The 18,020-nt window shown below is 34.1% G+C and overlaps 1 protein-coding gene across 14 annotated transcripts in view; it reads right to left on the minus strand.

The window, feature by feature from the left end:
- The window catches only part of LOC149794932 (nucleolysin TIAR-like), a 250,754-nt gene that overhangs the window by 12,672 nt on the left and 220,062 nt on the right, over positions 1-18,020 (minus strand). For 11 of the 14 annotated variants that reach the window (XM_089964587.1, XM_089964581.1, XM_089964582.1 and 8 more), the window contains 2 exons: positions 14,056-14,162; positions 9,429-9,502 (listed from right to left, as the gene is read on the minus strand). In XM_089964587.1, the coding sequence (XP_089820713.1) occupies positions 9,453-9,502; positions 14,056-14,162 (157 nt within the window). In that variant the 3' untranslated portion in view covers positions 9,429-9,452. Of the gene's footprint in view, positions 1-6,193; positions 6,242-9,428; positions 9,503-14,055; positions 14,163-18,020 lie in introns of all 14 variants that reach the window. The other 3 variants (XR_016422215.1, XM_089964585.1, XM_089964583.1) reach the window with 3 other exon arrangements.

The raw sequence follows: 18,020 nt of genomic DNA on the forward strand, positions 1-18,020 counted from the left end.
AATAAAAATACTTAAGGCACTAGTAGTGATTATAAAATTGAGATAATCTTGTTTGTATGACAGTTGCTGACCCCTTACCTCTCTTGTCAGCACTACATTATCATCCTTTTCTTTGTTGTTTTTACTGCACTATCATCTCCTTAGGAACTTTCATCATTGTAATAAACATTTTATCAAGTGCTCAAGCAACTTATAAAAACATTTTCATGTCTGAATATCTTGTTCACTAGGAAAGAGCTGCACAAAGGAATTATCCATTCTGAATCTTATTTTCATTGTTCACTTATTATCTACCAGTATTATAACAATTCCCATATTATTGGCCAAAATGTGTTTTTCATCCCATAAATTTAGTCCCACTAATCATTAACTCAGCCTCGATATTACAACACTGGCAACAGTCAGTGACTTAGCACTGCAAGTGCAAATTACAACAAATCCTGAAATGTTCCAATTGCCAAATATCTTAATTAAAAATGGATATTAACTGCCATCAGAAATTTTGTATTGCCCTCAGTGACCCTGATCACTGCTAGTGCCAAAATCACTGCTAGTGCCAAAAGATGTGGATGGATGTGTGCTAAAAAAAACAATAGTATCTGGAGTCCTTTATTTTGTCCTGACAGAAAGGCATGCCCGGGTGTCAAAATACAGAGAGAAAAATAAAGGACAAAATATTGCCCGAAAAACCAAGATCTTGCACTCAAGGTGCAACACTGCAAATGTAAAATAAAAGCTCCCTTATTCTTTCAAGTTATCAGTGATATACAAAATAAGTACAAAGAATACCATAATGTGTAAATGTAAGTCAATCATGAGTAATAACTAACAGCAAGTAATGTTAAAAAGAATGTCATTAATTTTAAAACATACAACTACAAAAGTTGCCTCAGTCTGTACATGTAATAATTTTAAATAAAAGTCTCAGTAAACAAATTTACAGCAAAAAGAACCTCATTCTCCATAATTAAAGTCTGTCAAGGCTCTATTTTCATCGTATGACTAAACGAAGCACTTGTAGTTTCTTGTAAAGGGACATTTGATAGATTTATTTAAGCTTCGATGGTCGAATTCTTCTCATGCATACAAGACTGACAACCATCATAAATCAACCTGGGACAGTTTTCTGATAAAAATTATTCCAGAAACTTTTTTCATATCCTGATAATAATCAATCTCTGTTCTATAATCCAACAGAATTATCATCCATGATGCCGTGCTCTTTTTATAACTTACTCAGTCAAAGAAATGGTTTTTATGTAATACTGTAATCAACCAACAAAGGCAGGCTTAAATAATCATCTGGTAGAATTATCATGAAAGAAGCTCTAATTCTTTCAATTAAGCAACAAATTCTGTCTGGACAGACTTGTTCTAAATAACTTCTCATTTTACCATAACAATATTAAGTCTGGCTGACAGAAGTTTGCAAACTTGATTTGGAATGCAGAATGTGACAATGGTGCTTCATGTATGATTAAGACCCATTTCGAAATTCCATCTTGAAATGTCAATAAACTGTAACCTCTATAGTGGGACAATTTTAGCTGCCTACTGGAAGTAGCCATTTAAGAGAGGTATTAGCTACTTACTGGAAGTAGTCATTTAAGAGAGGTAAATAAAAGTCAAATTATGAAGAGGAAAATCATGGCTGCATTTAAAAGACAATTATTTATGGTAGGTGGAATTATGCGAGTACAGCATTTCATTTTAGCTCTCAATAAAGTGATGGTCATTTGTACACATCAAATCATACAATGGAATGTGTGTAACTAATATAAATCTACACAAAATAGAAAAATAGGGCTAAATACATGCTATATAATGCAACCCAATTCAACAGTAACTGTCAGATCTAAGCAGACACTTGTGTATTATGTGGCACAATCGATATTCATCATCAAGTAATATATATACCCACAAGACAGGTCCTGCTCCAAGCATAGCCCCTGAACTACCATTACAGAATGTGCATGCATATCAGGGTTTATGTTGATTGTTCTACTGATTACTCCAAATGAACTGTAATGATTCAGATCTACTAGTGCATTATTCAATGGCAGATCTAGGTCTATGTAGTTTGCAGCAGGATCTAACTTGTATGCAAGTATATGCAGTGTATTCACCATATCTAGATTAAAAGTCCACCACACAAAGAGTATACAGATTAACAAATCCACACTGCTAAAAAGACTAGCACAGCATATCCATATTAGTATAAAATATCCATACCAGTATAAAGATTAGCACAGCATAACCATACTAGTATACAGATCAGCACAGAATATCCATACTAGTATATTGATTAGCACAGCATATCAATACTAGTATACAAATTAGCAAAAAATATCTGTACTAGTATACAGATTAGCATAGCATATCCTCACATGATGCAAGAAGAAAGACAAGAGGAGGGTCTATTCCAAGGCAAATTACTGCATGATTTCCCTGTCTTCTAAAAAAAAATCAAGTGAAGGTGCAAAAAAGTATGCATCATATCTGCTAGCCATGTTTTTGCTTTTATATTAAATCCCCTCCTATATGCAGAAAATTCCTCCTGTTTTCTTATTTTTTAAGAGGTGGGTTGTTTCCACCAATTTTTCACTTCTAGAACAGACCCTGCAAGAGTCTCTCAAAAGTTTGGTTCACTGGAGTTTAACATTACCTTGACCACATTAATGCAACTTAATGCTGTGGAAATGGGGCACATATGGCATTTCCTATTCTTTCCTTTTTATTACTCCTGAGTAATGAAACCATTTATGATGTTCTTGAGTACTTCAAATTTGATAACAAAACTATTTTCTTACATGTCTGTGTTAATGAGAGTACAGTACAAGTTTCTTCATGGCCTCTAACCTTGTATCATGGACAAAAGATGAGAAACACGTCCCAAATAATGTCAAGACACACATGCATGCTAAGTTTGGTTAGATCAATAATCAGTCTATTATTGTTTTAATTTTAAAAAAACTAGGTTACTGAAATGGCATTGCTTAAAGAGTTATAAGCAAAATATTTTCAAGATGACCATCGTGGCAGCCATTTTTGAGGTTGTATTAACATCACTGTAACCCATATATTGCATGAACTTTTTGGTGAGGATTTCAAACATGGCCACCATAATGGCCATATTGGATGTTATATCAGCACAATTTTTTAAATCTAGAATCAGCTAGATATGATAACAAATCTTTGAGAGAAAATAACAATGCTGATATTACCAATCCCTTCCAGCAAGATGAGCAATAACACGATATTCAAGATCGCTGTCATGATGGTCATAATGGTCGCAAGATCTGCACTATTTTCATTTTGAATCAACTAGATCCCATAAATATCCTTTCAGAGAAATCTCATGCTGATAACATTTTCAAGATGGAAACCATGGTGGCTGTATTAGTTGTTGATCTTCGATGAAGGTGTGTGTAATATTTAGTTTTAATTGTCTGTTTGTTAAAAGCAGAATCAATAACAAATCCTATGCTAACAGATGGATGGACAACAGACAACATGGCATCACCCAAGTTTTCCTGGTCTCTAACTAATACATCTATATGCTTAAAATGGTAGCATGATCAAACAGAAGTTAATGAAATATCAATGTTGTTAATTGCAATCTAACCTAACCCTACTTCATAAGAGTAAATAAACTGAAATTACAGTTTAAATCATTAATAATTGTCAATACTGATTAAATATTTAATTCTTAAGTTTAAATATCTCGATAGTGTAGAAATTTTAACATTAGTATTATTGTATTGCCATTCTAGTTATAATTAATATTTGTTATATATATATATATATATATATATATATATATATATATATATATATATATATATATATATATATCATTATCATCACAAGATATCAAGTGTACTACACTTGTGTTTTATGGACAAGTCCACATGTTTATACTGCTGGGGGGGGGATGGTGGTGAATGTCATCTTAGTTGATATTTATGGTCTGGCTCACACATACACACACACATACACACACAAAATTGGAAAACAACAAATTTCAAGTGTATCACAGTATCAGGTTATTAGATCTGGATTCTAGAAGGAAGAGTGCTATTTTCAATAACTGCTTTATGCTACCATCAGATATATTTTTGATTTAATGTTGCCCTACATAATGTAAACATCAACATATTATTAAGTCAGAGACAACTAATTCAATTTCCCCAGACTGTAATCTTAATGCTTGGCCAAATTACTATATTTCTGTGGCAAGACTGGCAAATCAGTCATACATCCTATGAAGAATTTCCCCAACTGGAAACACTTAAACTGATGAAGACAATACCATGCATGTTCTGAGAAAACTTCCCTGGTATGGACCCACTATAAAAATCTAGTCCTGTATCATCTGCACATATATATGCAGTAGTACCTTTGTGCCAACTGATAAAATAAACATGTTCAGTTTACACATTGTATTGCATACAATTTACCTGCAAGAAGTCAGCTTCTGAACAACTGAATAATTTCTCATATTTATTTCCATCCAATCAGTGACATTCACTGTTTGAAATATGACATTCAACATACCACCATGCATTGACTGACTGGTTATGTAGTGATTAGCTGCCTGTGACTATTATGAAGTTGTTCCTGATTCCAGTTAACAGTGATATCTTCTACTCTGTATATTTTTTGATGGCTTTTTTCCAACAAAAAAATTGTATGGAACTAAAAGCTGCCCCAAAAAATCATATCTTATTGAAATTTCAGGCTTCGTCAATAGCAACTAATGATATACTTCACAAATGACATGAAGGAAAAAAAACTTTGATATTTCATGTATGTGGTCAATATACATTTTAAATACTATAAAATAGGCTATCCTTAATAGCTGCATTACCTTAAAAACTAAAATGCTAAGCATATTCAAAATAGTTGCTGAGAACCCCAGTATTCACTGGAATAAAGTCTCCCAAATCAAGTGCAATTTTTCAGTATGGTCTCCTAAATCTGAACTCAACACAAATTTATTACGAATAGTCTAAAAGAGTGGCAGAAAATGTATTAGGATTTCACATATAGTACTTACACAAGTAATGTCTGGGGTTTCCAATAAATGGACACCAAAATTATGTTGGATTTTCCATCAAATGGCCAAAAATGTCATATCTGGATTTTCTGCACACTGGGCAGTGTCTGATAGGTGTATTAGTCATGGCTCCTTGGGTTTACAACTGTTAATATTTTGTACTAATATACTACTGTGAAAGTATCTTTTTAGAGGAGTATACAGCTTTGGCACGCTTATCCTACTTCTTGGGTTGCAGTAACTACTTGCTTGATATATTTGCCTGACTTGCCATTCTCCTGCATCATCTATACAGTTCGCATACCATCCATGTGTCAGTTTTAAGCAAAATTATCTCATCATCATGTTAATTATATTAGTATGTCTAAATTCCTCATAACCGTTGTGAATTATTTAACAATTTTCACCCCCAAAATAACATTTCTTGAAGATAGGCAAATAATTATCTTGCACTTTATGTTATCTGGTTGAAAATTCACAATTTAATGAAATTAAACACACACACACACATTCTTTTTGCAGGTACATTTTTATTATGGTGATTCATCGATTATAGTTTGTCAACCTGAAAGTTCATACAAGGTCAGGATTCTGGTCTGACATTCTACTGCAGTACAAGCTTGACTGTTACTGGTTACACAGTAAAATACATGGACAAAAAAAGCCCATATGTACAAATAACCAGTGACAACTGTGATCTTTACAATAAGCCTATGAAAAAATAAAAGTCATTAAAACCCATGGTGTGTAATAACAGAACTGTAATCTTGTATCTACTGCCTGCATAACCATCCATGTTTGTTAGACTATGCAACAAATTTGACACTGTAAAGCACAAAATTGCCAAGATTTGCAACTGAGTCATTTCAGCATATGTGCTACCTAAATTTCTGAAATTTCCAGAGGCAATGCAAGCATTTTATTTTAAAATTTTACCACAGGCATGTTATAAACAAGACTTCAAAACATAAATAAAAATCCAGCAAACTTGACACACAAGAACAATCAATAATTTATGCTGATAAAAATGTGTGATTTACAGTATCATTTTCAAGACTGTCTTAACAGGCAATATATGGATGTAAGCAATACACAAGTATACACAATATGACACAGCAGCAGACACAAACCTACTTCAGAAAATATCCAATGGTGAATCACTTGAAGGTCAAGGTCACTGATCTAAAGGCAAAACATAGAAAACAAACGATGCAAATAAAAAGATAAAGTAAACAGGATTCTAAACGAGAAACAGGACAGAATCTTAAATTAGATCAAGAGGCAAATCATTTCCATGACATTTCTGTACGAATCATAATGAATACGATTTTCACTTCATATAAGGAAATTGATCAATGTAATGATGAGCAAGAGGCAGTAACTTGTGCAGTGCCTGTACAAGGGTGACATCTGGCTAATTCTGATTGGGCATGCAGTATGCATGCAGCTGTCTGTTTCAAAGTGCAAAAAAGCCATTATCTTACATATGTGCCATACACCTAAAATTTCCTAATTAAACACTGCTTGCAATGGACCAATATGGATAAAAACAATACTGCCATTAGTATAAGGGACAAAGAACTATGTGCCCTTTTAAAGCAGATCAGGCTCTGAACCATTTACTTGAAATTATTATGAAACGATCTGAAAATGGTGACAGAAAGCAAGAAGGAACAGTAACTGGAAGCCTCCGTCATGATAAACTGTAAACATTCAGCATCAATACCATATTTACCCTTGTCATGCACTTGACTGCTGATTGTGGAAACCCTGAATGACCAGTGCAATATGCAGCTGGGTGAATGTCACCTGAGAAAATATGGTATTATCAATCATACTGTAATTTCTTTTGCCATTAAAAACACATAATGACATGGTTTTAGAGATCCATTTCTGTACAAACTATCTGGAGGGAAAAATGGCAATACATTACAAAAGTTGTGTCAATCCAAGCCTAAATCAGTACAAAATAACAGGAAGAAAGAAAAGCCTTCATTAATTATAGCTCTATGGGGACTTAAATCTTCTCAGCAATATTGCATTTCAAAGACATAAAACAGAAATTTTAAAAACATTTGTGTAATCTCAAAATGACAAATCTAATATCCCTGCCTTCACTTTGTAATCTATGGCAGACAACACACTCTAATCTAATTATGTCCTAAGAAAATTATACAAGTCTTAGAATTAGCTTCAAACTAATTTAGAAGGATTTGGTCCATGTCAGTTGGCACAATTCTGTCAATAGATCTGGGATAGTCTTCTTTGTAGTTCAATTGTAACATGTTAAATTAAGTCATACCTATGACTGTACCATAATTATGAAACACACTACGAATCTTGCTCTAAATGCACAACATACACTACGCTGATCTGATTTCAAATTAAAAGGAATTTAACATAAAGCTGAGACAGTCACTGTACTACAGTGGTTCATTTGATCATAGGAAATGCAAATCAAATCTACAGGTCAAGAATTTCTTTCGGAAGAATTTCGTACCTGTAGATTATGATGTATTTTGAAGAAATCTCAGAAAAACAAAAACTGTCATGTAAGACCATTCATAAGTAACTAACATTTACTGCATTGAAGTCTAACCTTGCTTATTGAGGTACCGATCATTTACACAGTAACAAAACTGTAACCCAAATGACACAAATTTCTTTATTTCTCTGACAAAAGAGCCTTTACCTCATAATAAACCTATCCCTACCACACAGCCATCTTGGCTGTAATTTGAAAAGGTCTTGTCCAAGAAGGTCAAACTTTCACATCAAAACAAATGTAGATAATGCAATTTAATTTTTTTGCACACTGGATAAAGACTTCGGACACCTCTCTCTTTCTCTCTCCCTCATATATATATATATATATATATATATATATATATATATATATATATATATATATATATATATATATAGATATATATATATATATAGAGAGAGAGAGAGAGTGTCCATCTTTTAGAAAACAGTCTAATTGATCTTTCTATCTATTACAAGCATTATAAAATAAATTCTAATTATATTATATATATTATATATACAGAAGTACATTGAATTGAAATATTTCCTGAAAAAAAGAATGAAGAACATGCAAAACAAAAGCTGCAGGGTGTTTTAAGCATGTAAAACTGAATACCAGTTAGTAACATCCAATTTAGAGGAGTGTGGTGGCTCAAAATGACTTTAACAAACACAATGAAAATATTAAGCTATAAGAGTTAAAAAATGCCTAAGAGCTCTTACCCGACAGCTGCAGGACCTTTATTTCAAGGTAATACTTTTACAGGAGTATCAACAAACATATCCCACAGCTACAGCTTTGACTTCAATATAATATTTAACTTCTTTACTAATGTGGAAATGCGGCTGGTTTAATTCAATCAAACAAATAATGATGCATGTAAAAACAGATTTTTCAACAAATTCAAATTGACTGTTAAAGTTTATTTTCTAAACAAAACAAATTTTGGTGTATGTAATGTTGCTTATAATATGAAAAGAAATTAGTTTTAGATATTCCACATAAAATGCCCTTTTGGATGCATTCTCCATCCTTTATCAACTTGTACAAATTTCTTTGCTAGTGGCTGCAAGTTTGAATTTTCCACAATAATCCATGCAAATAACATTTTAAACACTTTTGAAGGATAAAACCTTATTTGGATGTATCCTTAAACTTTCATCAACCCTTCCTTTTTAATTGCCAGTGGCTGTAAAGTTTGAATAACCAATAATGATGTATGCAAATAGCATTAGAAATTTATAAATAAAAAAATAAAAAACTGTAAAATTCACTTCAGGTTGATGCATACAAATATGTATAAGAATCAGGTAGGTTAACAAGATAATTTGTGTATAGTCATGAACTAATAAGTCAAAGTGCCTTCATAAAATGTTGTAGTACACTTTTAATACATGCTCATAGTTTCATCACAGCACAATAAAGTGTATCAAAGATATGATCTCGATAAAAATTGCCAAAGTTAATTAAGTACCCTTTGGAATGCTGGCACATACCAAGTTTCATCGTGGTACAGACAAGAGGGAGTGAACTTGATCATAAAACGTTAAATCATGAATGCTAATAACAACAGAATAAAATCACACTGATGCCGCAATATGGCATAAGCTTTTCTGAATTTTAATGCAAGTGGGATAAGATCTGTGCAGTCTATAAGCTTCTGGCTAAAAAAGCCGACTGGACACAGGCCTGTACTATCACTAATCATGCAAAAAGTAAGAGAGTTTGACAGGAACAGTGCAGTAATTACCATACCTTGAATCAGTGAGCTTAATACAAGGATAGGGCAGTTGAAAAAAAATGAACAGAACAAAATGTTTGTAAAAAAATATCACTCACCGGCAAGTCGCCTTTTAATTTTTGTCATGGGCCGGGTCTTATCAAACCGAGTGTCAAGCCATTGGCCACAACCCCTGTTGCAAAGAATAGTTGTGGAATAAGCAAAGTCACACACACTGGGATTTTTTTAAAAAAAAAACACTCAACTGAGAGAACACCCTCAGAAGCCAAGGCTGAGGTGCCAATAATGCAGCCATGCTCCAAAAAACCTTCTTTTACCCTCCCCCATCCCTCGGCTGCTTGTTACCTTGGTTACTGTTGAAGACCCAGACTGTTCAAGAGGTGATACACTTAGAGATTGGGGTCTTAATAAGTCCAAATTCAGCCTTGACTTAAGAATAAGCATGTACAACATGTCGGTGTTGTCATGTAAGTAGAACAGATGTCATAAAGGTCATGTAGGTATGTTGTACTCACTATTTCTGCTAGAAGTGTGTAAGAGAGGTAAACAGTCACCATTATGTATCACAAGATAAACCCAATTGACAGAAGCAAGTGATATTAGTTATATTAGTGACAATACATTTGATGTAACTGGTCTATGAAATTTGATGCAAGTACATTTGGGTTTAATGGCAGGTCAGCAGAATACTGGTGACACAGAGCTGATTAAGAGGTTACTTTTAAAATTTTAATCTGAGCATTCAGCAATTTTAAAAAAACATTTGCGCATGTTGATATGCCTAAATATTTTGATCTGTTAAAGTGAGAAGACAGTAATAGCTGCATATTGAAAGAAAATTCAGGAATAACAGCATATCAGCACAGCAAGGAAATGACAGGACAGGAATTTCAAAGTCAAAAGTTTTACTGTAACACTGTGTCAGAATCCTGTCACAGACAGATCCAAGATAGGGATGGTTGTATTACGAGTATGTTATTGTTCTTGCTTAAAATGGTCAACTTTCAAAACTGTCTCATACAAAAGAATATAATGTCCTATATACTATTTAAACTTCCAGGGAAAGGGTGTTTCAATAATGCCTGCTAGACGTATCACAGCTACGAACAAAAATCAGAGTCTGGCTAGATTTAAGTGATGCCATCAGTTAGCATAACATATAGATAACCTTTATAGATATCGAAAAGAAAATTCAGTACACAACTTTTATAACAGCGGATTAATCTAGCTAAGGTCCGGAGTTGAATTATCTTCTTAATCGAAAGTCAGGCTTCAGATGTAAAAATTTCATGCAATTAAACCAATTAGCATGGTGGACTATCTTAGCCTAACATCATGTTCTTATCTGTAATGGGGGTGAGGTTGGGAATATTAAAATAAGAGGGCTCTTTACAAAAATTCTGGAATAAATAAAATAAAAGGAAAAAAGGGTCATATAATAAATACATTATAATAACTAGGTCTACTTGCTCTTGTTCTCATCCAGGATGCAACCTGATGAAGTGTGATTAACACTAACCCATTAAGCCAGAAGGATTTTATAAAAATAATTACCTATATGACATTTATCAGACAACTAAGGTTAATAAGCACTGATATCAATTATTTCCTCCAGCAAACTTTCATTGGCTGACTGACAGTTTAGTGATGAGGACAGGGGAATACTGTTCATGAATAACAGTCAAATACTAGTCTGGAAATAAAATCTTATGAAGGGAAAACTGGGTGCCTCAATAAAACCTGAGAAATAAAGATTGATCATTATAAATGATGTGACTTGCAATGCTTTGTGCAGACATGGGGAAAGGACATGACCTAGCATTTGACTCCTGTCCATTAGTAATCATGTACATAATTTAAATAAAAAAATAAAGTCAACTGAACAGGGTATATACTATCTACTTGTCCCTATTTTAAATAATCTCTCTTGCAATTAATAAAGGTATAATTTATATTAAAAAAATACAGCTAAATAAATAATAAGATATACTTGCAAGAGAGGACTGAGAGTGCTTGGCATATTGAATAAGCCTGTCTAATATATTCACCAAAAATAAAAATAAAAACCCAGAAATTTAACTGAATGAACTAATCATTTCCAGTTCAATACATTTACAATATTAAGCAAAATCTAGGTAGTGTCTTTATATACTTCCTTGTGTCAACAGCTTTTACCTCATTCTTGGATACCTCCCAAGCACATGTGACAAATGTTGTGCAAGACTGTGACAGGTATTAGTAGGACATGTAAATTTACATTTTAAAATCTGTGACTTTTTCTTTGTAGGTAAAACTAAACAAACATTCCCAATAAATTAAGTTAAAAAAAAGGTACACCTATAATGCTAAGACCAAATGGCTTGAGCCATAGAAATGTATCAAGATTCTTAGCTTTTATGGAAGGCCATGATACAACAAGATATTTCACGTGGTCAACTGAAAATCCTGTCCAGTCAGGAACTCAGGCTCAAGTTCTGGCCAAGTAAATTCATACAGCTGATCAGTCTGTACAGAGACAATGGCAGCACGGCACGTCAAAGTTATGTATGTATCCAAAAGGGCACAAAAGACATGCAAAATATATTTTCCAGTGCTATATAAAATTTAATATTAGTTCTTCTTAAAGATATTATGCACCCAAACAAAGCCACAAAGTGTGAATAAGGTCAGTTATTGGGATGGGTAAACTGTTAGTGCATAAGTAACAAACAGATATGCAATACTGTCCGTATATATTTATGCTGTATACAGCTAAATGAAAACACCAACTGCTGCCATAATGATACATTTCAAATAACCTCTCTCTCGACAACTTGTGAGCAATGGGCTCCATAAACTTTATCAGCAGCATAAACGAGATTACAAGATAGTGAAGGAAACTAAACTTTTCTTTTGACAATAACAGTGTTTGGAAGAGGGGTGGCACTATCAACTTTCATTCATATATGTTAATTGTAAATCTCTTTTGTCTACAAAAATATTTGAATAATTAATTTTAATGTAAAGAGGAAATTTGCTTGAAATGGATGATTAACAGCTACATTTCATCAAGTATGTTAAAAACAGTATTTTCACACGTGGCAAAGCCATGAGTGAAAATACTTGTTTTTCACTCACAAGATTAAATAAATCTCTTATTCACTCATAGCAAGCGTATTTTCCTTTAAATTTATAAACAAAAAATGTTGGCTAGCAAGATGTATAACAGACTAAAGTAGCAGATTTCTGCACTACTACGACATTCAAAAGACTCTTTCATGTTTTTTTATATATCTAAAATGGCATATCTTCTTTATGATGACTAGATGAAATGGAATTTAAAGATAAAAACCGGACAAATTTCACATGGTAAAACTTTTTTTAATTGGAATTTATTTCTTGAAGTGTTGTCACCAGTAGGCATTTATCATCATTTTCACAGAACGACATGCCATTCTATATTCTTTCTTATTGAGAAAATATATTTGTTTATCGGACTTATTAAGTTTTAAATTTTTTGACTGAGCCAACTTTAACTGCTGTCTTCATTGATGAAACAAGCAATACAAAGGACTTTTTTGTACCAATATTGACCCCTACTAATGTGAAATAGAAATGCCAGTTTTAAAAATCAGAATCTGAGCACAAAATAAAAATACTTCAAACTTTTTTAAATACTAAATCGGACTGACATAAAGTGATTCATGTTTTAGTTGCACATGCTAGTCATCTTTCCATCACTGGACAAGCTAAATCTGTTCAAGAAAGACAGCAATGGATATGGTATTCGTTCTATGTTGATGCAGTGCATATCCCACTTGAATATCTTTAGCACATATTTTTTATGAAGAAATGATCCTCAATGGCTGTTTTCAGTATGACTTTTTGAACTTTCTCACATGAATCAGGGTGCTAGGCCAACACGATTGGGTAATGTTCAACTACTTTTGCAAAATACAGACCTACCAACCATACCAAGACATTCTCATTTTATGACAGTCATAATTCTTGGCAGTAAAAAGCATGAGGTACTCCTGTTGAGCTAGTCTGGTTTTCTAACCAATTCCATTAAATTTAAAATATGAAACCCGGATCCAGTCCAAATATGGACAAGTCAGTATCTTGATTTTTTCCTCCAATTATTCCATAATTTTGGGTTATTTCAGTAAGATCTAATGTCAAATTGTAAGGATTGGCACATCTGAAAACGTGCTTAGGAATGCTTTCACACTGGAATTAAAATCATACACAACAAGCTGTAATCTAGATCTACCCCTTTAAGTCACCTACACAAATATTTATTCGAAAATGGGAATCTGAAAGAAGTTATCATAACAGCGAAATGTTAGTCTGAAAACAGTAATGATTTCACCAAAATTGGAATGGTTGACATCTCTGGTTTCCAAAGAGACATTTTAAGGATACCTTGAAACAATGCCCTATGGTAATAGCATAACTTGTTAGCGTGCATGGATTGCTTTTAAAAAGTCTGCAAAGGTTTGATTATAGGTTAAAAGTATAAACTGAATGCAGTAAATGTACTCAAAACATAATATTGAGAGGATAAGGCAGAGTGTTGGTGTTTAATCTTTCATATGGCTCTATACTACAGCAATACAAGTTATGTGAACAAGCAGTGAAATAACAGTGAATATTCTACACTCTACGACAAAGTTGAACACTCGGATACAAAGTATTAAGGTAACACCCAAGCAGGTATATTATATCACTGCAGAGTTATCTCACCATGCTGCATAGGATATCCCATCATGCTTTGCTGCTGGCCGTTAAACTGCTGCTGCTGTGACCCAGGTTGCATCCCTACACCCCACTGCTGCATAGGCATGTTCATACTGAAATGGTCAAGAAAAAAAGTTAGTTTTTGTCTAGGCTTGGAGTCATTCTAAACATCACCTACCTCACTGGACTATGACGGTTTTGAATTCAACTACAACCACTATAACAACAACACAACCAGCACTAAACTATTTACTTGATATAGCTCTTATCCAACATTACAAAGTTCGGAGATTTACATAATTTTAAAAATGTCTTCACTGGTGGCCTAGTGGTCAGAGCGTCCAACTTGGATGAGAGAGGTTGTGGGTTCAAATCCTGGCCGAGTCATACCAAAGACTTATAAAAATGGTACTGACAGCTGCCTCACTAGGTGCTCAGCATTAACAGATTAGTGTTAGGACTGGTTGGCCTGGTGTCAGGATAATATGACAGGTTGGGACATGATGCTACATGTCTGTGGCATATGTCCCAGTGCTAGACATCACTATAAACTGTCGTACTGCAGATATTGTAACAATATGACTGAAAAATTGTTAAAGGTATGTTACAAATCCAACACACACACACACACACACATCTTCAAATTTCAATCACAAAATAAAGAATATTCCTTGCATTAAAGGAGCAGTTACTATGCACTGGCTAAGAATGATCACAAGCCACAATGTGTAACATCCTCATGAAGTCACGCTATGCAAGTCAGTACAAACACTTGACTGCAAGATTTGTTCACCCGTAAGTTTTACCTCGTTAATCATTGCCAATTCACTTGCTGTAGGAAAGGCCCTGTGTAATTCTACCAACAACACTAAATGGCAACAGCAGAAATTTATCAAAACAACTGTTGTCTATCACACTTATGGTGTTAAATGCTCAATATTCCTTGCATTAGTCTATATCTGGTTTCCTCATCCAGCTTAGAACATATCTTCAAAAAATTTGAAAAACTTGTCTTTTATGTTAAATATGTGTGTGTGTGTGTGTGTGTGTGTGTGTTTGTGTGATTTGGATTTTTAATTTAGCTTTAAATAAATTTTAGTCATATTCTTATGATGTTAGAATACACCCAGTAGAGCGTCAGCTAAAACTATGGTAACGGAATTTTTTGCAAGAAAGAAACCTTATATGGGAGTTTCATTAAGTTGTTGTTGTTGTTGTGGGGTTTAACGCCATTTTTCAGCACACGATAGGCTAATGCATGGCGGCCAGTATTAATGGTGGAGGAAGAACCCGGGAAAACCCCAGAAAGAAGCACTGACCCATGAGAAGCTACTGGCAAGCTTTCTCACATACCCACATTGGCTGAATCCTAGACTCGAACCCACGCAGACAGAGGTGAGATGGCAGTGATCTGTAACGGACAGCGCTTTAGACCACTCGGCCACTGGGGGCCCCAGTTTCATTAAGATTAAATATTATAAAGGAAGCAATGCTAAGCTTCACGACAGATAAATAAAACAAGTCAACCAGGCTTAAATATAGCAAGGGTCTACAAAATGTAGGAAAAAGCCAGGTTTGAGTTGCTAATAACTATAAGAAGTCTATCTGAAAATAAAATTGAAAAAGAACTTGTGTTTGATAACTGAGGATAAGAGATGAAGTGAAGAAATGGTGTGCTACCTGCTTACCATGCCTAAAAGTGAAGAAATGCTGTGCTACCTGCTTACCATGCCTTAAAGTGAAGAAATGATGTGCTACCTGCTTACCATGCCTTAAAGTGAAGAAATGGTGTGCTACCTGCTTACCATGCCTTAAAGTGAAGAAATGGTGTGCTACCTGCTTACCATGCCTAAAACTGTCACAATTTATGATATAAGCAAGGTGAATACAACGAATGCCAGGTGAATCCAGGGACTGCAAAAATGCAAGGATAGGAACACCTACCTTTTGCTGCCTAGAAATAGATTTTAGAATTTAAAAAATCCCATAAAACACAAACCAAATTTTAAACATGATCGCCCTGAGTAGTGGTAAAAAGGGAAAATTAACAACCTAAGACGTACACCACGTGTACAGAACAAATGTCTAAAAAGATTCTCAAGAGAACTTAAAATTAAACAGTCAACTGGGTTAAAATCATAATGCTTAAAGAATATAGCAAACAAGACAATAATTCTCTCACGCTCATGAAGTGGTGAGTGTTTATGCAAGCGATGTTGAACATTACAACATGTCAACTGAAACAAAAATAAGACCACCAGCACGCATGACTAATACGTGAAGGGTTCTTCTGCTGGGGGTGATCCAGTGTTCTGGAAGCTTCTGGTTCACCCTAATGGGTGGATGAAACCTGTCATTCGTCAGGGTATCCCCCCCCCCCAAGTACAAGCTCTGCAATATCAACCAACAGGATATTACTAATATAAATATGAATATTGATCCAGGTGTTCCAAATGTAACATTCAAGACTAGCACACATTACATGCACACACACACTATACTATGACATGCTGAAAAAGCTCTGCTAATAAGACTGGATAAAGATAGACAACTCTGAGCATCATCTAAATTGTACCAATGTGGTCTTATGAACAAAAAATGAAATTTAATAAGCAACTAAATCTATGTAATTGAAGAACTTCTTGAAGACTTTCATTTCTTTTAAAAGCTGGGATGAAAAATTTAGGCATTACGGGCAGCCTTTCAAATTTAAGGGTCTGTCAAGATTTGAGATTAGGTTTTGATAAATTAGGGTCTTCTTTGCATGGAATGTGTCCAAGTGCTCTCAGTAAGTTTGAATATTGGATGAAATTGGTCCAGTCTTTGTGTTTCATTTTCTTTTTTCAGTTGAGAGTAGCAGCATGATGGTCTGAATTGTCTGAATTAATAGCATGATGAGCAGTAATAAAATAGCCGTGTTTCTTCATAAAAAGTTGGAAACAAGTTTATACAGATACTTCATGAGCAAATTCAATTATTTTTCATGGACAAAGTTCCAATTTTCAAGCATTGTAATTAATTGTATCTAAAATTTGGAAGAATATCATAATTATGATGTGTATAGTATAAAATGTAGGCATTTTAATCCTTAACAAGAATTCTGAAATATCTGTTTTGAACAAAATGCTAGCTAGGTGAAAAGATTGCAGATGAAGAGACCTGAGGGTCTCGTGGGGCAAGGTATGAAATAATCTCATTTTCATCAGATTAAAGTAAGCTAGTCTTATTTGTCTTATTTGCATATTTTGATGATTAAGCAAGTATCTGAAATTTTTTCCTATGGTTGTTGTTGTTGCTGTTGTGGGGTTTAACGCCATTTTCAGCACAAGATAGGCTATACAAGGCAGCCAGTATTAATGGTGGAGGAAGAACCCAGGAAAACCCCAGAAAAGAACCACCGACCTACGAGAAGCTACTGGCAAGCTTTCTCACATACCCACATTGACCTAATCTGAGACTTGAACCCACATAGACAGAGGTGAGATGGCAATGATCCATAACGGTGAGCGCTTTAGACCACTCTGCCACTTGGGGTCCCTCTTTCCTATGGTTGATATTTCATTCTTGCAGTGTTTTTCATTTTTGACATGGAACTCCAGATCATTAATACAAAGTCTTTTAACAAACACAACACACTGTTCTTTAACACTTGAACTTTTACCCATATTTAGCACTTATAGTAATATCTGACAATACATTTCACATCACAGAGCATCTGACAAACTTTTATTAATTTGTGTTAAGAGCTCAGTAAACACTGCCTCCATTCATTTAAACATCATGTGGTGATTATAATTCCAAATGAGAAAGAGTACTTGTGAACATATAAGTGACTCAGCCAAAAAGTTTTACTGCATATACCAGTGACCCAACCAGAAATCTTACTGAATATACAAGTGACCCAACCAAAAGTCTTACTGAATATACAAGTGACCCAACCAGAAGTCTCACTGAACATACAAATGACCCAA

The sequence above is a fragment of the Sinohyriopsis cumingii genome, chromosome 7 (assembly GCF_028554795.1).
Source record: "Sinohyriopsis cumingii isolate HCF-2022 chromosome 7, ASM2855479v2, whole genome shotgun sequence".
NCBI classification, from domain to species: domain Eukaryota; kingdom Metazoa; phylum Mollusca; class Bivalvia; order Unionida; family Unionidae; genus Sinohyriopsis; species Sinohyriopsis cumingii.